This window comes from Bolinopsis microptera, chromosome 2 (genome assembly GCF_026151205.1).
Source record: "Bolinopsis microptera isolate Bmic1 chromosome 2, MBARI_Bmic_1.0, whole genome shotgun sequence".
Classification (NCBI taxonomy): domain Eukaryota; kingdom Metazoa; phylum Ctenophora; class Tentaculata; order Lobata; family Bolinopsidae; genus Bolinopsis; species Bolinopsis microptera.
The window spans coordinates 2612759-2636902 of NC_087073.1; the positions used below are offsets into that span (position 1 = coordinate 2612759).

The 24144-nt window shown below is 38.9% G+C and overlaps 3 protein-coding genes across 4 annotated transcripts; 1 reads left to right on the forward strand and 2 right to left on the reverse strand.

The window, feature by feature from the left end:
* Positions 1 to 1132, forward strand: LOC134826324 (solute carrier family 41 member 1-like). The gene is made up of 4 exons (XM_063838657.1): positions 1 to 139; positions 369 to 491; positions 634 to 788; positions 950 to 1132. Exons 1-4 carry the CDS (start codon positions 1 to 3, stop codon positions 1130 to 1132), a joined length of 600 nt encoding a protein of 199 aa, XP_063694727.1.
* An 864-nt stretch (positions 1133 to 1996) lies between these two features.
* On the reverse strand, positions 1997 to 5879 carry LOC134826325 (WD repeat-containing protein 7-like). Its single transcript, XM_063838658.1, has 9 exons — positions 5781 to 5879; positions 5261 to 5423; positions 4948 to 5119; positions 4430 to 4809; positions 4161 to 4283; positions 3874 to 4011; positions 3604 to 3724; positions 3246 to 3348; positions 1997 to 3115 (listed from the first exon to the last, which is right to left on the reverse strand). The coding sequence occupies exons 1-9, from the start codon at positions 5877 to 5879 to the stop codon at positions 2591 to 2593; spliced, it is 1824 nt and encodes a 607-aa protein (XP_063694728.1). The 3' UTR covers positions 1997 to 2590.
* Positions 5880 to 7989: 2110 nt separating this feature from the next.
* On the reverse strand, positions 7990 to 22143 carry LOC134811586 (WD repeat-containing protein 7-like). Of its 2 annotated transcripts, none has more exons than XM_063818558.1 (20): positions 21952 to 22143; positions 21679 to 21815; positions 21407 to 21485; positions 20918 to 21272; positions 19563 to 19783; positions 19176 to 19370; positions 18807 to 18951; positions 17716 to 17835; positions 13000 to 13112; positions 12687 to 12849; positions 12120 to 12401; positions 11579 to 12000; positions 11292 to 11451; positions 10979 to 11150; positions 10471 to 10850; positions 10202 to 10324; positions 9915 to 10052; positions 9674 to 9794; positions 9316 to 9418; positions 7990 to 9185 (listed from the first exon to the last, which is right to left on the reverse strand). In XM_063818558.1, the coding sequence occupies exons 1-20, from the start codon at positions 22060 to 22062 to the stop codon at positions 8661 to 8663; spliced, it is 4065 nt and encodes a 1354-aa protein (XP_063674628.1). In that variant the 5' UTR covers positions 22063 to 22143; the 3' UTR covers positions 7990 to 8660. The 2 variants fall into 2 exon arrangements, with proteins under 2 accessions (XP_063674628.1, XP_063674627.1); XM_063818557.1 differs by having other exon boundaries at positions 17716 to 17838.
* Between the last annotated feature and the right edge of the window lie 2001 nt (positions 22144 to 24144).

The window sequence follows — 24144 nt, forward strand, 5'->3', positions numbered from 1 at the left end:
ATGTGTTTGATAGTGCTCGGTTCGTCACATTACCAATGTAATCCGGACAACATTTCAACTCCAATAGCAGCAAGTTTGGGAGACTCCATTACTCTCGGCATCTTATCACTTGTTGGCAGTGTTCTCTTTCACATTCCAGGTCAGCATTTGAGTAATAATTATTACTTTATTCACATATCTTTTCTTTATTCACGTCTTCATTTTTACACATGAAAGTGGCAAATTTGTAGCTAAAGTACGGACAATATGACTCCTTATTGCAGATAAAGAATTGCAGATAACGTTGTGCAGTCTGGTGATAGCACTGTTCATATTAACAATTCCTCCCCTGCTCATTTACTCTTGGAACAACAGATATGCTCGCCCAGCAATACTAAAAGGCTGGGTTCCCATTTTACTGGCCATGTTAATTTCTAGTGGGGTGGGTATTATCATGAGTAAAGTGGCTGAATTGTATCCTAGTGTGGTTGCGTTCCTCCCTATTATAAACGGTTAGTAGTTACTTCAAACCAGATACCCTTCTTGTATTACTCAGTTTACATCTTTAGTATTTACTTGACCAATGACCATGATTGAGTTATTGAGAGTTAGACTGCATTAAGGACTGAGAAACTAAAGTATATACAAAATCAGGTATTGGTGGGAACTTGGCAGCAATCCAAGCGAGCCGGCTCTCAACCTCATTCCACCTGCTTGGAAGAACAGACTTCTCTGAGTACAGAACGTCCTTATTTTTACTGCTTCTAACAATCCCCGGACATGCTGTCTTCCTCACTGTTAAGGGACTGGTAGATCCGACTCACATTGGGGTCCCATTTTATACTGCCTTCTTCTGCAGCGCTTTAATACAGGTAACTATTATCTTAGTATTATATGACACGTATTTACATGTTACAGTCGACAGTACTGGGTTTTAATGTTACAAACTAACCCCAAACTCCTTAAACAGGTGTCCGTACTACTCGGAATGTCGTATGTGTTGGTGATGTTATCTCCCCTCCTCAGGAATCTGGACCCGGACCTCTACTCTATACCCCTCCTCACTGCCCTGGGAGACTTCCTCGGAACAGCACTCTTATCTCTATCTGTCGTTCTTTTAGACTCAGCCGAACTGTTCACTCCGGGGAACTAACTAACATTTCATGTTTCATGTCACTATTTCAATTTGCCTCAACCAGGTGGTCAAATAGTTAACACTTAATTTAACTTGACGTAATATTTCTTATATGTGACCCACAACTGCTGCTTCTATTTTTAGAGAATAAATTAACGTCGATGTGAATCATGATTACTAAACGATTTGATGGATTATTTTTGTCGCAGCTTTTTAATACGACGTAATTTATTTGTTATAATTATATTGAAATTGTTAATTGTCATAATCACTGTTAGATGAAATTTCATGAAATAAATTGTAATGTATGTCTCTAAAATTAATTAAAAGTCCGTATTAATATTATTGCCCCCCCCCCCCCTCCCGCACCTATTATTATTAATTTCCCTTCAGAATTATTTCTGATAAGTTATCAAGGGCAGGAACCGAAAGTGCCCATTTTCCCACGATTTGTCACATTTTGTCAATCTTGTCGTATACTGTCATATATTGTCGTATATTGTCATATATTGTCATATTAAATTTCGTATATTGTCAAATGTTGTCGTTTATTGTCGAATCTTGTAGTTAATGTAGCGCGATGCGTTACTGTGCCACATCTTGTCATGATATATTGTCATATATAATGTCAAATATTGTCGTATATTGTCATATATTGGCACATTCACATAGCCATGTGTATACACGTACTGCGTGACGCGCTTGTTTCGCGCGCTACTGCAAGCGAGAGGGCTCTGGTTAGAGCAAATTGGCACATATTGTCACATCTTATCGTAAAATTGACATTTGGGCAATTTCGGTTCCTGCCCTAACAACAATAACATTAATTATGGAATTTCGTGATCAAGTTCATTCATTCCAGTTTTTGTTGTTTCGCGCCACGATAAAGCTGCGCACACGTGCGCGGCAGGTCTGCAACGTGTGACAAAGTTTTTGTACCCAAACTTTGCGGATTAGTTGTGATTATCGTAATTAAATGGAAAATGAAAAAGCGGTTTTTTACAAAATCACAATCGAAAATAACGTCAATTATAAACAAACTCATACAAGAAACCATAAGTGATATCATTAACCAATTCAATCATTAGAATCCTGTAGACCAAATAAATTATGCGGTAACATTTAAATCAATCTTACGAAACTTAAATTCGTTTTGCAGAACGTTGCTCTATCCTAGAAACCCAACGCACTTCAGAACGTATATTTTACGGTAATTACGTGCAATAAACGGTTTATTGGGAGTTTTACTGTATTGCTTCTTGCAATTAAAATAGGGTAGAGCTGCGTACTACAAAATACTTAAAACCATAAGTTCCAAATAAATCGTAACCATAGAAACACTGACTGGCGGCCAATCAATGGCGTCATATTTATCTAAAAATTTACATAAAAGTGAAAAGAAGATACCCCAACATAGACAAGAGGCTTTGAATCTTTCAAAGAGATTAAAATCAGGAAACCTGGTGATCAAAAATATTACACAGCGAAAGATTTCTTAGTACCGTCACTGAGGTATAAAGAGACAAGTTTAGTAGCTTCCCATTTAAAGAGGGGAGATTTAGAGGAATGGTTGCTGGAGAGGGGAGGTAGAGCGTCCACTACTCGCACTAGTTTTAGAGGACCTGGAGACATGAGGGACAGTAGCCCCGAACTACTCTGCCAAATAGAGACACGTCCCTCGTTCTCACTGAATGTCACCAAGGTACGCCCGTTGGTTGCCAGGGATACGGCGCTGGTGGGTGCGTTGTGAGCGTGGAGCGGCGTACACTTGGTGTTCTTAACATCGAACACGTGCACAAGCCCCTCCGCAGAACCGACTACTACTTGTTGTGTAGCCGCACAGTAATCTATCAGAACGTTCTTAGTAAGGGACGGTACGAGTTCAGATAAGGTTCTGGTCTTAAACTGATCGGTGTCGATGCAGAACAGCATTATCTCCACTATCTTCACTATTATCGCAGCCAGGTCGCGTACCTTCGTCTTCTCTATTATATTCTGAACCTATGCGTTAATTTAGTTATATCTCATTGCAAAAATACAGCCTTTAAATCAATTAGCTCCTCCAGTCCTCCCCTGCCAACAAAATATAGTCCCCCTCCCCAAAACAATCTGATAAAGTTAAACCACTGACCAGTAAATATATAGGATATCTCCCTTTGTCTAACACAGTGTGATAAGATGAAGGGAACACAGACAAGGACTGTATAGACAAACCAGCCTCAACGTCGCACTTACTGAAACAAAAGGATATATTCAAAATCGTAGTAAAATAAAAAGTGTTACATTTCATAAACTATTAAATTACAAAGTGTTTCATTTTAAAGTTTCATCGAAACCAATGATTACACGTGGTTACATTTTTGAGAATACCCGATGTAATTTTGATTAAGGGCACTGAATAACTGAATAAGACTGTTAAAATATTCCACAGATTTTGAACGTTTCAGACCCTCCGCCAGTATTTCGGCGTAATAATCAATACAACTCACAAAGTCATTATTTCTTTGGAAAGGGCGGTGACAGTCTGCTGAGGTCTATTGTTAGCTATGAGAATGCTGGCCTGGTAAGCTGCCCTCACGGTGGCCGCCGCTGCTAGACACTCCTTGTTTCCTGGAATCAAGTAATAAAGTCGTTACATAAAGTTAAGCAAATATGTATACCACTCTTATATTTAATCATATTACAAAAATCTCAAAATGCACAAAAATATTTCTAATATTTCAGTATTACCTGTAATTATTAATTAATTAATTAATTACCTGTGCCAGGTATGTTGCCACTCTGAGCGATTGCTTTCTTAACCTCAATAGGAACCAGAGGATCAGTCTGCAACTCCAGCAATGTCATTACAACTGCTGTTAAGTTCACAAACTCGCACCACACGCCGAACCCTCTACCTGCAATACAGGGTACAGTTACTTTCACACAAACTAATAAATAGATAGAACACACTATTTTATACACTTAATATTAGGTGTAACTATTTTAACAAACCTATAGTTACACTTAATGAGTTATTAATATTACGTGTAAATATTTTACAAACCTATGAGATCTACAGAAGCCCTCCTAATGGGGGAGTGGAGGGGAAGCTGGGAGGGGGGTTTAATGAGCTGTGAGAAGAGGTGAGCTGCAACTCCTCGCAACATGTCGTGCGTCAGCAGGAAACCTGGGGTATCATTATTATTACTTACTAAACATGAATATGAATTGTTAAGTAAGTTTCTACCCGACAATAACTATTATATAACAAAGTCAACAAGATATCAAGATAAATCTACTGATCTGACAAAAAGTTAAGTTAAATCTACTGACTAGATCTGATAACATCTCTGCGTTCTTGTGAAGTAACGTGATTCCTGACACTGGTGACCTCCACCTCGTCGGGGAACTCTGACACAATAACCCCCAGAATAATAACTGAGACTGGGTAAGAGTCTGCTGGTAGATCCTCGTCTTCTACCGACACACTACTCCTACTCTTTTCGGGCCGGTTTATAAACTTTGCGAAATATTCAGGGATCAGAGGCAGGTCCATAGTGTACACTTTCTCCAGTGGTTCAGGCGGGTTGATGTCTCGTTTCCTCACAATATAAGGATACCACTGGTTCACTAGCTGTTGTCTTCCAGTGAAGCCTATCCTGCGTAACTCCCGTAGAAACAGAGCCTGCGAGGCTTCCCTTACTTCCATACACCTGAAAATAATAACTCTTTCAGTTTCGCTATTCAAGACATGCGAGGGAGGGAGAAGGGGGCAAATGGATTATCACTCTTAAATAGTGAAAAATCCGGGGAAAGGGAGGGTAATTAGGGTAATTAACCAGTAGTATTACCTGTCCTGCCACTTGAGGGCGAGGTGAGTTAGAAGAGGAGAACAGTAACCCGGCGGCACGTGCTCAGGTAGAACTATACAATGCATGGCAGTCACGTGACTCCAGCCCGCCTTCTTCTCACTCTCGTTTATACTCTGTCTTAATCTCTCTTCTCTCTCCCACGTCTTATCTTCTGAAATATACTCTCGTTTTACTCTGCTTGGAATGTGATAAATACTGACAGGTTACTATTACATATGGATATCATAGCTACTATAATACCTCAGTTACCATAGCAACTGTAATACCTAAGTTACTATATCAACTTTAATACCTCTTTTAGCAGTGTTGTTTTTAGCGCGTCTGTTGAAAGAGAGAGTGAGATCAGTTGACATTTGTTTGTTAGCAAGTGCTGAAACTGATAACAGGTGTTGTGTTGTGTAGTTAGAGTTGAGGAGATCACCACTCCCAAATGGAGCCTGAACTGGATTGGGACTCTGAAATTTAGGTGGGAATTGAAATAATAAGTATATAATAACTTTTAAGGATAGGCCCTATGAAATTTAATTTGTTAAATGAAAAGTTATTCTAAGTTACGTTTGTGTACCAGATAAAGTACCTGTTGTTGTATGCTCTGTTCCCAGCCAGGTCACAGTAACATGAAAGTAAGAGCTGCCTCCCCCAGTAACCGTAAGATAACTCCTTGCCTGCACTAGCAACGCCGAGCTGTGTTGATAGTGCAGTTTTATTCAAAACTCGGTGGTGGGGGTGACAAAAGAAATTTAAGACTTATGTCTGGGATTATATTTCTGGAGAAATAGGAAAAAAATCTATTTAAATAATTCATTTTTGACCTTGTCCACTTTGTACTTAGAGTAGGAGATAGAGTCGAACTGAGCAGTGATATCGTCAGGCTTAGAAACTTCGATTGAAAGCGCAGGTCGGAAACTCATGTGGAGTCATATTGGCGAATGCTCGAGATTTGTCGGAAAAAGTCTGGAAGTCAAGCTTGAATAGTTCACATAGTTCAACAAGCATGGTATATTTATTTATTTCTAATTATTGTAGTTTCGTTTAATTTTGCTAAGGAATTAAGCAGTCCTTTTTAAATCACAGCTGGATGTTCTATTAAGTTTTAAATTTTGACGATTAATATTTCCAGCTAATTTTTGCAAAATTAATATAAACCACGAGGAAACTCACGTTGTTCACGAGGTTCAGATTTGACAGTTCCAATCCACTCGACATGAAGAAGCGAAAACCCCTCGTTTAGCACGATAATTCATACAATCAGTAATTATTATTGGTATATTTAATTAATATAATTACTAATTAGCGGCAAGTTACAAAAGTTCATCACTCAACCATCATTACAAACACAGGCTCCGCACTGTTCCACCCCGTTACCAGAAACATACACCCTCTGTTTCCTGGGTAAATTAAAATAGGATTACGGTTAAAAGGACATATTGACAGAGTACAGTATGTAATGCGGATTTTAAGTTAGTAGCAAACAGTGTGATCTCAGCTAGTCCTACAAAACACCGAACACAAAGTACCCGCACAGCCTATCACTATTATTTGATTACAGTCCAAAAACTATGCCTCCGGCCCTCCATCAAACAACGTATATAAACTTTGAGATGTTATAAACTTACTGTCTTATTGTCCTCTGCAGCAAGTCTGAGGTTTAACTCGTGAGAAGCGATGATGAAGATGATAGCAGTTACATGCAAATCATGTATGAGTTACAGAAATATGAATAGCAGCGATGTACACTTAACAAGAATTGCTCATGATATATTTACATGACACAGTGGGCTCGTCACCAAGAGCGATCGAGCAGACGAAACAGGCTGACAGAGAAGTGATTCGAGGGGTTGTAAAGAAGGGTGTAAAGTATAAGGTAGCTCAATGTACGAGTGTGCACGTGGTGCGCGGCTCCGACTGGCACTTGTGTTAATAAAATAACCAGAGCTGATATAGATGATTTCCCGCCAAATTGAAACAGCTAGTACTGTGTCTCTAGAATGTTCGCTTGGATTGTTATGACAGCTTAAGAACAGATATTTACTACTCACAGTTCAAATTCTTTGACGATGAAATTGTACAATGTAATAGGTTATTAAATAGTTGAATTTATCGATGTTTAGCTACCGAGCTGGTTTGCGTGATGTTGAGAAATTTGTTGATTTTCTGCATTTCGAACCGTTCTTTTTTCGAAAAGGACGCCAAGCCGTTACTGTCAGACGACTAACATTAACAACTGAAGAGGTGTTCCTTGCAGAATCCGGTTCGAGGTCGGAAAACGTTAAGCAGCTGTGAGCTGTAAGTGAAGCGAGTGGAGGTAGATATTAAAAACTCTCAGCTGCTGAATGAGAGGAGTTTTGATGGACTATATGATGCTCAACTAGCTTTTTCCTAGTTTCCGTCACACACAGAGATCGGTGTGTAATCGGTCACGTGCGGGTCACGAAGGTAGGGATTGAGGCGCTTAGTGGCGGGCATAGCAGTGGATAATATGCATAGGCCAATTACGCGCCATATCGGTATAATCAACAGGTGGAGCTGGCTGATGAAGGAGAGTTGCAGGTAGCCGTACGTGCTGAAGTAAATATTTTTGTAAACAATGTTAAGTATAAAGTTAACTTTTTCTAGGCTATACAACAATGCCAACGGTGTGATGAGGTAGCATAGTTGGCGTTGCAAGGTTTGTTTGTAAGATGGGTGAGCGCGAGGATTTGTCTGAACCATCCTCGAAATCGTTGTTACGTTGAAAACTGTAACTCAGCTCGATTATCATGTTACCTAGCTAGTAACTTGGTGATTGAACAGAGAGTGGAAAACCAGACGAAAGTAAAGATGAACTCTCGGGGACCGGGGAAGCGGCTGATGATGGGCAAAAATAATTAAAGCGCCCTAGGCCGCTCCCCAAACCAGACCAATAACACATTTTCTGAAAATTTCTAATTTTCGAGGTAAAACTAAAGGTAAAATAGGCATACTTGTATGTTGTAGCTAGTAATCAGTTGTAGTTGTACTCTCGTGCACGCTTGACGCTGGCCGCGCGCGATCAAAATATTAATTGTGGAATTTCGTGATCAAGTTCATTCATTCCAGTTTTTGTTGTTTCGCCACGATGCAGCCGCGCACACGTGCGCGGCAGGTTTACAACGTATGAAAAAGTTTTTGTACCCAACTTTGCGGATTAGTTGTAATTATCGTAATTAAATGGAAAATGAAAAAGCGGTTTTTTACAAAATCACAATCGAAAATAACGTCAATTATAAACAAACTCATACAAGAAACCAGAAGTTATATCATTAACCAATTCAATCATTAGAATCCTGTAGACCAAATAAATTATGCGGTAACATTTAAATCAATCTTACGAAACTTAAATTCGTTTTGCAGAACGTTGCTCTATCCTAGAAACCCTTGAACGCACTTCAGAACGTATATTTTACGGTAATTACGTGCAATAAACGGTTTATTGGGAGTTTTACTGTATTGCTTCTAGCAATTAAAATAGGGTAGAGCTGCGTAATACAAAATACTTAAAACCATAAGTTCCAAATAAATCGTAACCATAGAAACACTGACTGGCGGCCAATCAATGGCGTCATATTTATCTAAAAATTTACATAAAAGTGAAAAGAAGATACCCCAACATAGACAAGAGGCTTTGAATCTTTCAAAGAGATTAAAATCAGGAAACCTGGTGATCAAAAATATTACACAGCGAAAGATTTCTTAGTACCGTCACTGAGGTATAAAGAGACAAGTTTAGTAGCTTCCCATTTAAAGAGGGGAGATTTAGAGGAATGGTTGCTGGAGAGGGGAGGTAGAGCGTCCACTACTCGCACTAGTTTTAGAGGACCTGGAGACATGAGGGACAGTAGCCCCGAACTACTCTGCCAAATAGAGACACGTCCCTCGTTCTCACTGAATGTCACCAAGGTACGCCCGTTGGTTGCCAGGGATACGGCGCTGGTGGGTGCGTTGTGAGCGTGAAGCGGCGTACACTTGGTGTTCTTAACATCGAACACGTGCACAAGACCCTCCGCAGAACCGACTACTACTTGTTGTGTAGCCGCACAGTAATCTATCAGAACGTTCTTAGTTAGAGACGGTACGAGTTCAGATAAGGTTCTGGTCTTGAACTGATCGGTGTCGATGCAGAACAGCATTATCTCCACTATCTTCACTATTATCGCAGCCAGGTCACGTACCTTCGTCTTCTCTATTATATTCTGAACCTGTGCGTTAATTTAGTTATATCTCATTGCAAAAATACAGCCTTTAAATCAATTAGCTCCTCCAGTCCTCCCCTGCCAACAAAATATAGTCCCCCTCCCCAAAACAATATGATAAAGTTAAACCACTGACCAGTAAATATATAGGATATCTCCCTTTGTCTAACACAGTGTGATAAGATGAAGGGAACACAGACAAGGACTGTATAGACAAACCAGCCTCAACGTCGCACTTACTGAAACAAAAGGATATATTTAAAATCGTAGTAAAATAAAAAGTGTTACATTTCATAAACTATTAAATTACAAAGTGTTTCATTTTTAAGTTTTATCGAAACCGATGATTACACGTGGTTACATTTTTGAGAATACCCGATGTAATTTTGATTAAGGGCACTGAATAACTGAATAAGACTGTTAAAATATTCCACAGATTTTGAACGTTTCAGACCCTCCGCCAGTATTTCGGCGTAATAATCAATACAACTCACAAAGTCATTATTTCTTTGGAAAGGGCGGTGACAGTCTGCTGAGGTCTATTGTTAGCTATGAGAATGCTGGCCTGGTAAGCTGCCCTCACAGTGGCCGCCGCTGCTAGACACTCCTTGTTTCCTGGAATCAAGTAATAAAGTCGTTACATAAAGTTAAGCAAATATGTATACCACTCTTATATTTAATCATATTACAAAAATCTCAAAATGCACAAAAATATTTCTAATATTTCAGTATTACCTGTGCCAGGTATGTTGCCACTCTGAGCGATTGCTTTCTTAACCTCAATAGGAACCAGAGGATCAGTCTGCAACTCCAGCAGTGTCATTACAACTGCTGTTAAGTTCACAAACTCGCACCACACACCGAACCCTCTACCTGCAATACAGGGTACAGTAACTTTCACACAAACTAATAAATAGATATAACACACTATTTTATACACTTAATATTAAGTGTAACTATTTTAACAAACCTATAGTTACACTTAATGAGTTATTAATATTACGTGTAAATATTTTACAAACCTATGAGATCTACAGAAGCCCTCCTAATGGGGGAGTGGAGGGGAAGCTGGGAGGGGGGTTTAATGAGCTGTGAGAAGAGGTGAGCTGCAACTCCTCGCAACATGTCGTGCGTCAGCAGGAAACCTGGGGTATCATTATTATTACTTACTAAACATGAATATGAATTGTTAAGTAAGTTTCTACCCGACAATAACTATTATATAACAAAGTCAACAAGATATCAAGATAAATCTACTGATCTGACAAAAAGTTAAGTTAAATCTACTGACTAGATCTGATAACATCTCTGCGTTCTTGTGAAGTCACGTGATTCCTGACACTGGTGACCTCCACCTCGTCGGGGAACTCTGACACAATAACCCCCAGAATAATAACTGAGACTGGGTAAGAGTCTGCTGGTAGATCCTCGTCCTCTACCGACACACTACTCCTACTCTTTTCGGGCCGGTTTATAAACTTTGCGAAATATTCAGGGATGAGAGGCAGGTCCATAGTGTACACTTTCTCCAGTGGTTCAGGCGGGTTGATGTCTCGTTTCCTCACAATGTAAGGATACCACTGGTTCACTAGCTGTTGTCTTCCAGTGAAGCCTATCCTGCGTAACTCCCGTAGAAACAGAGCCTGCGAGGCTTCCCTTACTTCCATACACCTGAAAATAATAACTCTTTCAGTTTCGCTATTCAAGACATGCGAGGGAGGGAGAAGGGGGCAAATGGATTATCCCTCTTAAATAGTGAAAAATCCGGGGAAAGAAGGGTAATTAACCAGTAGTATTACCTGTCCTGCCACTTGAGGGCGAGGTGAGTTAGAAGAGGAGAACAGTAACCCGGCGGCACGTGCTCAGGTAGAACAATACAATGCAGGGCAGTCACGTGACTCCAGCCCGCCTTCTTCTCACTCTCGTTTATACTCTGTCTTAATCTCTCTTCTCTCTCCCACGTCTTATCTTCTGAAATAAACTCTCGTTTTACTCTGCTTGGAATGTGATAAATACTGACAGGTTACTATTACATATGGATACCATAGCTACTGTAATACCTCAGTTACCATAGCAACTGTAATACCTTAGTTACTATATCAACTTTAATACCTCTTTTAGCAGTGTTGTTTTTAGCGCGTCTGTTGAAAGAGAGAGTGAGATCAGTTGACATTTGTTTGTTAGCAAGTGCTGAAACTGATAACAGGTGTTGTGTAGTTAGAGTTGAGGAGATACACCACCTCCCAAATGGAGCCTGAACTGTATTGGGACTCTGAAATTAGGTGGAATTGAAAATATATAAGTATTATATAATACACTTTTAAGGATAGGCCCTATGAAATTTAATTTGATAAATGAAAGTTAATTGTAAGTATCAGTATGTGTGCCAGATAAAGTACCTGTTGTTGTATGCTGTGTTCCCAGCCGGGTAACAGTAACATGAAAGTAGAGCTGCTCCCCACAGTACCGTAAGATAACTCCTTGCCCGGAACTAGGAGCCCCAGGTGCTTGACACAGGTCCGGTCTATGTTCAGGTCCACACCCCAGGCGTGGAGACATGACAACAGCAGGGAACATGTTAGTTTGATGATGTCCAGTGTCTCCTTGTCGTCCTCTTTGTCCTCTATGTCCTCCGAACTGCTCTTTATCTCCGCAGTGTTTTCCACCGGTATCTCTGATATCACACTTCTCTCTTCCAGTAACTTGGCCGTCTCTGTCTGTTTGATTATTGAGGTCCGTCTGTCTGATAGTCGCTGATCCGCACGTGCTGATGCGCGCCGCCTTTCCGTTACATTAGGCTGGGACTTGCTCCTCTCAAACTCTGCGTTAAAATGGGATTTAGAGTTATAGAAGAGATAAGTTTTGAATGCTATAATTCATTTGAGAAAGAAAACGAAAAATAACTACACACAGGATGTGTCTTAGTTTAGTACCACTGACCATGAGTCATGATGTCTCCCTGAAGTTGAGATAGTAAGTGTAAGAGTAGCTCCGTATCAAAGAGTAGTAGGTGAGACATGTTGTCACCAGATGAGAAGCTGAAGGGAACCACACTGAGACCGGTGCTGTGTCTGGTTACGCTACTGGAGGCTTTTATCTCTAGTTTACAGTGCTCGCCTTCACTGAATGTTTGACAGGCGGATACCAAACTCAGAGCCACTGCTCCTGTTTCTATTCTGTCCAGGTGTCCTGTACTCAGTCCCCAAACGTACACTGTGTCATCTGCCAGGCATAAAATTGTTATTAAGCAAATACCTTTTTCAATCTATAATCAAACAATCGCTGACTAATCCTTACTTAGAAAGTGAACGAGTAGTATGTCCTAACCTAAAAAGTGAACGTGTTAGATGTCTTAACCTAGACAGTGAATGAATAGGATGTCCTAACCTAAACAGTGAACGAGTAGGATGTCCTAACTTAGAAATTGAACGAGTAGGATGTCCTAACCTAAACAGTGAACGAGTAGGATGTCCTAACTTAGAAAGTGAACGAGTAGAATGTCCTAACCTAAACAGTGAACGAGTAAGATGTCCTCAGTTAGCCGCCATCTGATCTCCAGTACTCCAGTGTGATGACAGGATCCCACAAACAAGGGAGTGAACTGCGCGTGAGTTGTTATTGTGATACTGTTATCTTGACATACTGAAACTACACTTCCTCGCAACTTTCCCTGTGGAGTTGATGTTTGTGAACATCAACAAATGCGGCATTAATAGTTTGGCAGTGTAAAGTTGACCAACCCTGCCAATCTTTAAACCAAGTTAATTTTATTCATTCACTAAATCAGAGGACTAATTGAGAGTGTCCACTAAATACTAACAGTGGCTTGTGTTGGAGGTAAGAACAGTCTGGTTAATGGTCCAGTGTGAGTGGTAAAACTCTGAAGTAGCACCACTTTCTTCCAATCCCAGATCTTCACACTGAAATCAGCTCCTGAACAAATTTTACAGATTTACACGTGTCTGGGACCAACAGAGTGCTTTTTTTTCAAATAATACGGACATGAGATTAGTTTGATGACTGACATCAGTGAGTGATACAAGCGATCAAGGTTGCTGTTTTACAATCTATATAGTCCGAGACGAAACGGAATCTCGTTAGCTTTTCGTGTTAAAAGCGATTTCTCAACGGTTATCACCTCTCTAGATGATTCTTAAAACATTTGGACTTCATGGCAAGGTTGAAATACATGCAATGAGGGCGTTTTCGGCCACACCCTTTTTCAGGGTTTCGCGGTCACTCGAATTATTGTATTTCAGCCCAGGAAGGTCTTAAAGACTATTCCGATACACCAAAATGTGCCTAATAGCCACATTTATATACAACTTATGAAGCAACATATACCTTAAAATGCTTTGTTTCGGAAATATGGCCGAAAAACGGTTTTTGGCTTGACGCAGTTCATAATTTCCGTGATTTTTGGCATTTCCGCCTAGGAAGGTCGTAGAGACTATTCTGATACACCAAAATGTGCCTAATAGCCACATTTATATACAACTTATGAAGCAACATATACCCTAAAAGGCTTATTTTCGGAAATGTGGCTGAAAAACGGATTTTTGTCGAGCAAACAATGACAATATTCACAAATGGGCTATTGGACTGTTAACTAGAAAGGTCTTAAAGACTCATGAGCAACACAGCATTTGTCACAAGATGTAAGATGACTCACTTTGTGTCCAGAAACACCTACAAAAATTGGAGAATGATCTACTTTATTGGGCATCTCTTTTAATGGGCCAGGCCAGCAGCATATTTGTGTCTTACGAAATGGCAATTTTTCAAAATTACGGTTTCTTTAGTAAAGGTCAATGGGTCAGTTGCAAACAGCAAATTGTTCGCAATTGCCGACTCATGCACATCATATACTCAAAAACGCTCACTTTAGGAGTCATTAGTAAATAACTAATACATGATTTGTGAAAACTCCAACAATTTTTCCTTGGTACAAATTTAAATAAAATGTGTGACGTGCCAGACCAAAATTCAACTTCAAACTTTTTATTTATTCATGCCATGAAACCATGATATATGTTCCATGAATACCGGACCTAAAATAAATCGGCACTGGATCCGGGCCAGATTGACGCTTGACCACTGACCAGTATAAGTACCCCACTTTATAATCATAATTGACTTCACTGCCTCGACCAATATTGGTCTGTAATCCCTGGATTGAGATCTGTTGGCTGCAGTTTAATTTAGCTCATTTACCATAATAGTAATACCGCAGTGGTTTGGTTCGCATAGATTTTCCCATCGTATGATAATGTGTGTCATTCCCTCGTTTTTTAATCAAGTGGTTACTGGCTAGCTCTTTTTTATTACAGCTGCCTCGAGATCTTATCTAGGGCACTAATACATTAGTACTAGAACATTAGAACTGTAATTCTAGAACTTCAGATTAAGATTACTTGGCCGAATGGCAGGGTTCGAGATTCGACTCTAAAACGCTCAGTTTAGGAGTGATTAGTAGATAACTACTGCATGATATGCGAAAACTCCAACTAGACAAGGATCATGCTTAATCAAAGTGTTCCTCGAATTGAACTTAAGTCTTGTAACCTACTGGAGTTTGGGCCACTGAATTGATCTAGGTAAACTATAGGTAAAAATATAATATTAATCATAAGCTAAAATGTACTAATCTTTGTATTCTAAATGGGGAAAAGAAGAAACATTGTCAGTCAGTCGAGAAAATTGTCAGTCAGGCTATATATATATATATGAATACGAACTGATATTAATTTTAGAATGTCGGGAAATTCATTAAGATTTTTATTCTTTGGTTTTTTAATTGTGCTACGAATCCGAGTTTGAGTTGATAACCCCGAATTTCCTGTTTGACTCTCAAAGAAAGGAACCAAGGCTTACGTTCCTCTTTTTGGCTCTGAGATCCAACTTTAAGATCGGACTTCGGAGATCCTCGCGTCGGAGATCATGTAAGTGTAACATCAGTACATGACATCAGACTTTTTTGCTTGATATTGGACCTATAAATCTAATTATATATTCGAAACAGCACGAGATGTAACCAAGGTTAATTTAGATAAGATATACCAGCTTTAGGGGTTACAAGACCCCACGAAAGGCAGGCAGAGCATCCTAAATCCTCATGCTATCCTCACGTTGACCATCTAGGTCCAAACTCCAGCCTCTCATTAAAAAACAGCTATTAGGCCCGAGATCCGTCCCTTGTCCCGTAGTGTCCCGTAAGTAAGAGATCGTTCAGATTTTGGTCATTTAGACCCCCTCCCCGCTCTAAAATCCACTTTACCCAAAGCTGGAAAAATGTCACATGTGAAACCTAAATAGCTAAATCAGCATCTCGAGACCTTCTATTATAAAAACCCCGTGATCCTACTATAAGATTATAACTTATAAGGCATAAAGGCATTGCATGCCGAAATTAAGATTCACTTCAACTGGTGATGTGAACCTGGTATGTTACCTGAATGCCCTCAGTCAAATCTCGAACCCTGCTAATGCTATTCTGCCAAGTAACCTTAATCTGAAGTTCTAGAATTACAGTTCTAATCTTCTAATGTTCTAGTATTTGTGCCCATGCCCCAGATAAGATCTCGAGGCAGCTCACAGCTGTAATAACAGAAGAAATAGCCAGTCACCACTTGATTAAAAAACGAGGGAATGACAGTTGACACACATTATCAAACGATGGGAAAATCTATGCGACTGAAAAAAAGAATATGGGGTCATTCTGAAGTGGGAACCAGACCACTGCGGTATTATAAGAAATTAGCTAAATTAAACTGCGGCCAACAAATCTCAATCCAGGGATTACAGACCAACATTGGTCGAAGCAGCGAAATCAATCATAATTAAAAAGTGGGGTACTGGTCAGCGGTCAAGCAACAATCTGATCCGGATCCAGTGCCGATTTATTTTAGGTCTGGTATTCTTGGTACATATATTAAAGTCACTATTGTGACGGTACATTAGAACTAGACAGAAACAAAGTGTGAAGGGCCTGAACGGAACCCCTCGGTTTCAATTCCTTGTTTAACACTGCCGTACAGCAAGGACATTCGCCGGGTTCTCCAAGGATGGGCACATAACTCATTATGGTTTCATGGCATGAATAAATAAAAAGTTTGAAGTTGAATTTTGGTCTGGCACGTCACACATTTTATTTAAATTTGTACCAAGGAAAAATTGTTGGAGTTTTCACAAATCATGTATTAGTTATTTACTAATGACTCCTAAAGTGAGCGTTTTTGAGTATATGATGTGCATGAGTCGGCAATTGCGAACAATTTGCTGTTTGTAACTGACCCATTGACCTTTACTAAAGAAACCGTAATTTTGAAAAATTGCCATTTCGTAAGACACAAATATGCTGCTGGCCTGGCCCATTAAAAGAGATGCCCAATAAAGTAGATCATTCTCCAATTTTTGTAGGTGTTTCTGGACACAAAGTGAGTCATCTTACATCTTGTGACAAATGCTGTGTTGCTCATGAGTCTTTAAGACCTTTCTAGTTAACAGTCCAATAGCCCATTTGTGAATATTGTCATTGTTTGCTCGACAAAAATCCGTTTTTCAGCCACATTTCCGAAAATAAGCCTTTTAGGGTATATGTTGCTTCATAAGTTGTATATAAATGTGGCTATTAGGCACATTTTGGTGTATCAGAATAGTCTCTACGACCTTCCTAGGCGGAAATGCCAAAAATCACGGAAATTATGAACTGCGTCAAGCCAAAAACCGTTTTTCGGCCATATTTCCGAAACAAAGCATTTTAAGGTATATGTTGCTTCATAAGTTGTATATAAATGTGGCTATTAGGCACATTTTGGTGTATCGGAATAGTCTTTAAGACCTTCCTGGGCTGAAATACAATAATTCGAGTGACCGCGAAACCCTGAAAAAGGGTGTGGCCGAAAACGCCCTCATTGCATGTATTTCAACCTTGCCATGAAGTCCAAATGTTTTAAGAATCATCTAGAGAGGTGATAACCGTTGAGAAATCGCTTTTAACACGAAAAGCTAACGAGATAGCCTTTTAGAACGGTTGGGATCCGACTAATATCTCGGTCGGGCTCGGCTAGTATGATTAAATTTAGCTTGCTTATTACGCTCGCGCGCGCGCGTCACGTGACTTACAAACGCGCACAAAAGCGCACTTTTTAAGCTTCGCGCGTTACAAAAAAGCGAACAAATTTCCGTCTCTAATATTGCCACACTATTCCACACGCGGACTTTGTTTTCAAAATTTGGCTAAAAAGCTTCAGTTATAATAGAATCGTTATAAAATATATATTGGCAATTCTTGAATCGGAGCATATATAAGAGGCTGTAAATCTAATAACATTAATATAAAGATAGTAAAGAAGTACAACTTTATGACTCCAGGAAACGATAGCGGTATAGAATTGTATCAGATACTGTACTCTTATAACTGTACTGGGTAACACGCCTCATCACTAGACAAATAGTTACTGTTAACATCATTCTAGTTACGAACATGAATACGAATCTGTCGCATATATCTTAAAGAAATGCCCAAAAATGTTACCTCCACTGTAGAGAATGCTAGGAAGATAAGAAGAAGGTTGGCTGGCATGAGGATATAGCAGTACACTAACATTCCCTTTGTGCCCCTTTAACCTCACTCTCGAATCTATCTCCTCTGAATCTTCTGAAATATTTATAAAACCTTCATAACGGTGTTTCCCAACTTTTTGCCAGAGGATCGGATCTAACTCGAACAATTATTTTCAATCATGAATAATCATCTTGTTAAGGATTAATTACAAGTATGAAGTCTATTATTTATAGAGTGAACTGGCAATAATCTTAAATTTGGTGCATTTTCAATGTTAATGTCTAGTCTAAACTACTAAACTATTAGTTAATGTCTAGAATTCACCGCTAACACCCTCTGTCCAGAGGCGGCTATTGAGGGCGTCCAGGCGTCCGTGGACGCCCTAAAATTATTATCTGGTGGCTGGTGCTTAAAATAGAAATAGCAATTAGTAATAGTGTTAGGAATTAGGAAATAACAAATCGCAATATAAAGCTCTTTATTCACTATCATACGTTTTAATGTAAGCGCACGCATGATCTTCGTGAAATTTTGTGTTGTAGGGAGTCCAACCCTACCATTGGACTACTCAGCCGCGCAGTTTTAACACATAGTTAATTGTAAACGTTACAAAGCACATCGTGCGCATCCCACTACAGGTAATCTATTATGATTTGCCTCGATTTGAGGGTCCAGGACCCTTTGCAGTTTGAACTATTGACTGCTATGATACTGCGCGGCTAAGATCGTACACGTGTGGTGTCCTGTTTCAACCATGTTATAAGTTTTTGTTTTTGTTTGCTGTCGCCTGTAAAGTGTTACACATTACATATAACAAGGCCCTGTGTGTAATGTAATCGGTAGTTTGGAGGGATCAGCTTGAGCCGGCTCCCAAGCCCCCCTCCCCCCCCCCCCCCAGTCCATCGATTGGACCCCCAACAAAACTGCCAGCCAGCTCCCACGAGCCGCCTCTGCCTCTGTCTAGCCGCACGAAAAAAAGACTCAATATCAGTACACGACTTTATCAGCACATGAACATTGAAAAAGGTTGGTAATGAAGAAGGAATATGACAATATCTTACCAGTACACTTGAACAGGGAGTGAGTAAGGAAGTGATGAACTAGTCCTACAATTATATCACCAGAGGATAGCCCACAAGCGATGTAAGATAGACTCTCCAGATAGACACTCGCTGTTATATCAACCGCATCACCGCATCTGTTACACTGTACATTGAGTCTGTTTATACATTAGAATAATTAACTATCGTAACAGCAGTAGTTTTAAATGTAAGGAACTGATAAGGCAGTTTAAGGGGGCATACGCTAAAACTGTCCAACCCAAATTACCTCATAGGAAGTTCAGTAACTATCTAGCTGGACATTTTTGGTGCATGCCCCCTTAAGAGGGCCAGGGGGTCACATTATGGTAAGAAAGTTCAAATATTTACCTTCTCATTGACTAAAGCAACATTGTCTTTGTTCCAAGTCTTTGATAGACTGGTATGTATACATTCCACTAAACCCTCACTAGCTATATCTTTCTCTCTATCTTGTTTCCATAGTGACAATCTGCCGTCCCTATCTCCTCTAATCAGTACATCGTGTGGGGTTCTCATAGATTTCTTGTGCACTAATAAACATTCCTGCAATTAACACAATATTAAATAACATAGATTAATTAACATACTTACACTATGTGGTCAATACGATACTAATAATTGGTAGTTAGAAAATAAACTAAAGAGTTGCAACAAAAATATGAGAAGAGAAGTATACTAAGGATTAAGGATGGAACTTATGGTTACTGAATAGCAAATAACATATAGCAGTTGTACCATGAGAGGCCCAGTAGGTACACTGTACAGAAGAGTAGGGGGCTCTGCGCTCCAGGAAGCGTCACTGTGATCTACGGGGCGAATAGCGCGCGCAGGCAACTGGTACACGTACAACACTCCGTTCTCTCTCCACAGCATTATCTTGTCCACTGTGTAAAACTTACCACCACTCCACGGTACCTCCTGGTTACTGGCTCCAGAACATAACAACACAAAGTCACCTGAGAAGGTATTATTACTTTATTACCCTTAATTAAACACTAAGATGTATCTTATATATTATTATTACATATATATACTATATTACTTTCTATATATAACTTTGCGCTTTTCATTAAGAATTAAAACAATGCATTCATATTATAGTCAGGGTGTGGACTGTGGACTGGCTACACCTGATAAATGTTATACGTTGTCTTATTTTAAGATGGGTTTGATGGCAACAAAGACTCAAAGAGTGAAAAATCGGATGCTCTTACAAGACAAACAGAAACCAGGTCCTGACTATCTTTTTAGTGCCATATATTATATTATATTCCGAGTTAATTCTTCAAATGTAATCACCGACTATTAGAGTGTCTTGTGTGTATTTTTTCCTTTCACACTTTTTCTCGTAAAAATAAAAAAAATCTCGTACAATAGTCCAAGCTGTTCAGTGCAATTCTAAACTTCTTAACCTATAGGTTATGGATGTGTAATATCATGTGTAGCGTGAAGCGTTGTGTTTTTTTAATCTGTAGTTCATAGTACTTCATGATCACAGTGTACTTTTTGATAAACCGTGTGCAGTGCCCTTTCAAGAGGGTTTTTTTAAAAGAATTCTTTAACGTTACTATTTTCTATCTATTACTGTTTGTATTATAATTTTGAGTAAACATTAATCGAGTAAACCGCTCGATTCCCAATCAAAGTAATGGTGAAAGGTTACGAATGGACGTTTTTGCAGAAAAACGTGGATTTTGGAGAACTAGGTAGGTGGGTTAAAATATGTCGTGTTCCTTACGTCCGTTACCATGACAACTAGCCACACGCAGTGCAGCGCGCGAGTTTATTTTAATGTATTAATGTATGTAATGTATAGTATTAGGTAATCAGCCCAATTTGTACGTGGCACGCGTATTGTACTGATGTGTATCAATATAATTATTATGAAGTGAGCTGATTAGAGCTTATATTTATAGTTATAGTGAATGGAAATCTAGTGTCCGCCAAAAAGAAACAACGGGTGCAATTCTTGTTATAGTTGTTTTAAACCTTTTTTGTCCTTGTAAAGGTCGTCAAGGAACTGGTCGCTGTTCTTCCTATGGCGCTAAATTTGAAAAATGAAAGATTAACAAAACAAATGAATTACTGACCGGCCCTGTAAATCCTCCAAATACTCTGACACACAATGAGGCAGTTGTAGAGACTACGAGGGTTGTAAGTGACACACACTGGTCGGGGACAGTTCAGTATCTTGGTCTCTGACTCTAATATCATCTTCTCCCTTCCTTCAAACTGCAGGTTCCAGGTTTTGATCTGCCCGTTAACCGTAATACAGACCACCTCCTCGTCCTTAGTTTTAGGAGGCTGGAATACAGTGTAGCACAGGACCCAGTGAGTAGGGTCGCTGGGTACCAGGTGATGTTTTATATCTAGGGTATTGTAATCCAGAACTGTTATAGCGCCGTACTGCCCACAGACTAGCACGTTCTGGGATGAGGGCAGCGTCTGAAACAAGTTGGAATTACAACAACTTACTTCTTCAAATAACATATCTTTTAACCTTAACATATTATTCACAATCTATCTCTAAGTGATCTTTAAACAATGAAGAGAAAAAGCTAAAGCACTGAATGAAATACCTGCAGTTTGATGAGGGGTCCTTGAACTACAGTGCTCAACATATAAGAACCATCCGTCACATTCCATTTAAATACCTCCCTGCAACGAATATCATTCCCGGTTATGTCATGAAACACAAACATTGATATAAAGAAGTACTAACAAAATGAAAACACCCTGAATATCATAATAAAAATGTTATATGTTATAATGAGTAATTATTGCATTGTTGTTAAATAAGCTACACGAAGCTGCACATTAACTGCACTTCTAACGATACAAGGAAACTAACCCGTTAGAAGCAGCAGATATGATATGAAAGTTGTTGAGTCCAGATACCAGCTGGTCCATGCCAACCACCTCTGTAGAATGTCCAACTAGGAAGTTCCGGGGAATCAGGGCTTCCGGGAACACGTCACACACCAGCAACTGAAAAGAGAGCTCACAATAAGTATTTCATTTCAAGACTTACTTCACCTCCCACCCCTTTGTTAATCATCAACAATAATAATTATTCATAAGTAGACATATAGACTGTTTAAAAATAAATGATTGTGTAATCAACCTGCCCCTCGGTGGATCCCGAAATGAGGACTTTGTCATCACGTGAGAGAAAGAGACAAGAGACGGTGTGGGAGGGTGGTCGTGAGCCCCAGAGCACTATGGGGAGGAGCATTGAGCTATAATATCGTATTAGTGCTGATGTCTTCTGTCATTGTGTAACTCAGCTGTACTTCCTTGCTACAGCAATTTATTGGCATTAAACCAAACAGGATTTTTAAAGACGGTAAAAATCCGCGCGCCTAAACACTAATGCTTATTACAGAAAACACAGCAATTAAGGTGAACAATTCACCAAATTTGTAGCTTTTAGGTTCTCTCTGGTAGAATCATACCTTACTACATACCTTACTACATACCTTACTACATACCTTACTACATACCTTACTACATACCTTACTACATACCTTACTACATACCTTACTACATACCTTACTACATACCTTACTACATACCTTACTACACATGTATACTTTACTATATACCTTACTTCATACCTTACTACATACCTTACTACACAGTACATGTATACCTTACTACATACCTTACTACATACCTTACTACATACCTTACTACATACCTTACTACATACCTTACTACATACCTTACTACATACCTTACTACACCTGTATACCCTACTATATAAGGAGGGTGCCTGTCCTTTTCTGATATTCCTGACAATTCAAGATGTATATAAATCTATAGAATTACCCTCATAGAAGGTTTTGCTGAACTGGGGCTAGTTGAGCTTGTAATTTAATATTGAGGCATATTATTCAATATTATAACTTTACACTATGATATTACAAGACATTGTGTGTAATGTGTATAAGGTCACATGTGTATAAACTAAAGTTACTCAATTTCAATCCGTAGAGGGATTGAAATCCAGCTTGCCAATCATTCATTTGCCAAGATTCACCCTCTTTTGTTAAAAATAATCAAATATCGATAACTTATAGTATTGAAAGTCAATGCATTATCAATTTGCTATCTGATAATAATAATAATAATGAACTTTCTGTAAATATTTTTTTCTAATTAAAAAAAAATACTACTTTCCGATGTTTTTGATACATAACATCATGAACAACGTGTGATTCATAGTTACGAGTATGTCGATTGTCGATCTTATCTCACACAACGATACCAAGTAAAGTTATCTGATTAAAAAATTTAAAAAACAGTCGATGGTGCAAGAAATTGTGGTATTAGATTTACCAGTGACCAATCAGTGAGGTCAGTGTGAGTGACACAAGTCACCATCGAGGTGCTGGAAGCCGAATATCCGGAGAAAACTTTGATGGAAGGAAAATTATGAAAATTTCCTACCGGTAGGACATTTTCAAACTTCAGCTTTCCAAGACCCAAATTTCACTGTTTTAATACTCAATTTTTCTTCAATGACCATTTAATGAGTTCACTGAGAATGGCACAAGATCTGGATAAAGTTCATTGTTTTATACAGGTTACAGCCAGCGGCATAACGTTGTATGTTGAACAAACTCGTAAAGCCATGCGCAATAATGTTCACGTGTAGAATATATGATCTTTTCATGAATGATAAGATTTACTCAACTAAATTCTCATAAAATTATACTTGATGCTTTTATTGCAGATCTAGCAGAACTTTTGAAAACCCTTGTCAAATGTGGAGATTTTGGTAAGATCTGAGATAATATAGTGAAGCCAAATAAAAACGATGACTGTCTGATGGAGTGTGAAATATAAAATCATGAACTCAAAATGTTTATCTAACGTCATCAATGGAGAGATTCTAACTTTCATAATAAAGAAATTGATTATTCTTCACAATACCACATTCATGATATTGAAACTTCAACAAGCTCTCATTTGGTGGATATACTCAATATTTTCATCAAACTGTGGGAAAACTACAAGTTTGCGATTGTACAACTTTTACAAAAAGATTATATGTCTACTATGTCTATGAGCAGAGATAAATGCATATTTCAGTGGCACAAAAAATTTCTGATACACGAATTTGAAGAAATGCTACGATATAAGCAGTTAAGAAACTGTAAGATTCAACATCACAGTATTACTCACTGGCTTAAATACAAGCATTAAAATGAAAAGCTTGAATAAGCATGATTGTATAATGTATACATACCAATTTATTTTAGCATAATTTGTCAACTACACAATCAGACCTTAACAAATTTCATACTACAGA

Bases quoted from the DNA above. Each gene is read 5' to 3' on its own strand.
- LOC134826324 (XM_063838657.1), top strand. From the start codon at position 1: ATGTGTTTGATAGTGCTCGGTTCGTCACATTACCAATGTAATCCGGAC. The intron at 492-633 runs GTTAGTAGTTAC...ATACAAAATCAG, and splicing joins GTTCCTCCCTATTATAAACG to GTATTGGTGGGAACTTGGCA. The intron at 789-949 runs GTAGATCCGACT...CTCCTTAAACAG, and splicing joins TCCTCACTGTTAAGGGACTG to GTGTCCGTACTACTCGGAAT.
- LOC134826325 (XM_063838658.1), bottom strand. From the start codon at position 5,879: ATGAGTTTCCGACCTGCGCTTTCAATCGAAGTTTCTAAGCCTGACGAT. The intron at 4,810-4,947 runs GTAATACTACTG...TATTATTTTCAG, and splicing joins GCCCTCAAGTGGCAGGACAG to GTGTATGGAAGTAAGGGAAG. The intron at 4,012-4,160 runs GTTTGTAAAATA...CCTGTATTGCAG, and splicing joins GGCTTCTGTAGATCTCATAG to GTAGAGGGTTCGGCGTGTGG.
- LOC134811586 (XM_063818557.1), bottom strand. From the start codon at position 22,062: ATGCTCCTCCCCATAGTGCTCTGGGGCTCACGACCACCCTCCCACACC. The intron at 13,113-17,715 runs GTAACATTTTTG...AAATTTGTTCAG, and splicing joins TAGCATTCTCTACAGTGGAG to GAGCTGATTTCAGTGTGAAG. The intron at 12,850-12,999 runs GTTAGTATTTAG...TCAACTCCACAG, and splicing joins TACCTCCAACACAAGCCACT to GGAAAGTTGCGAGGAAGTGT.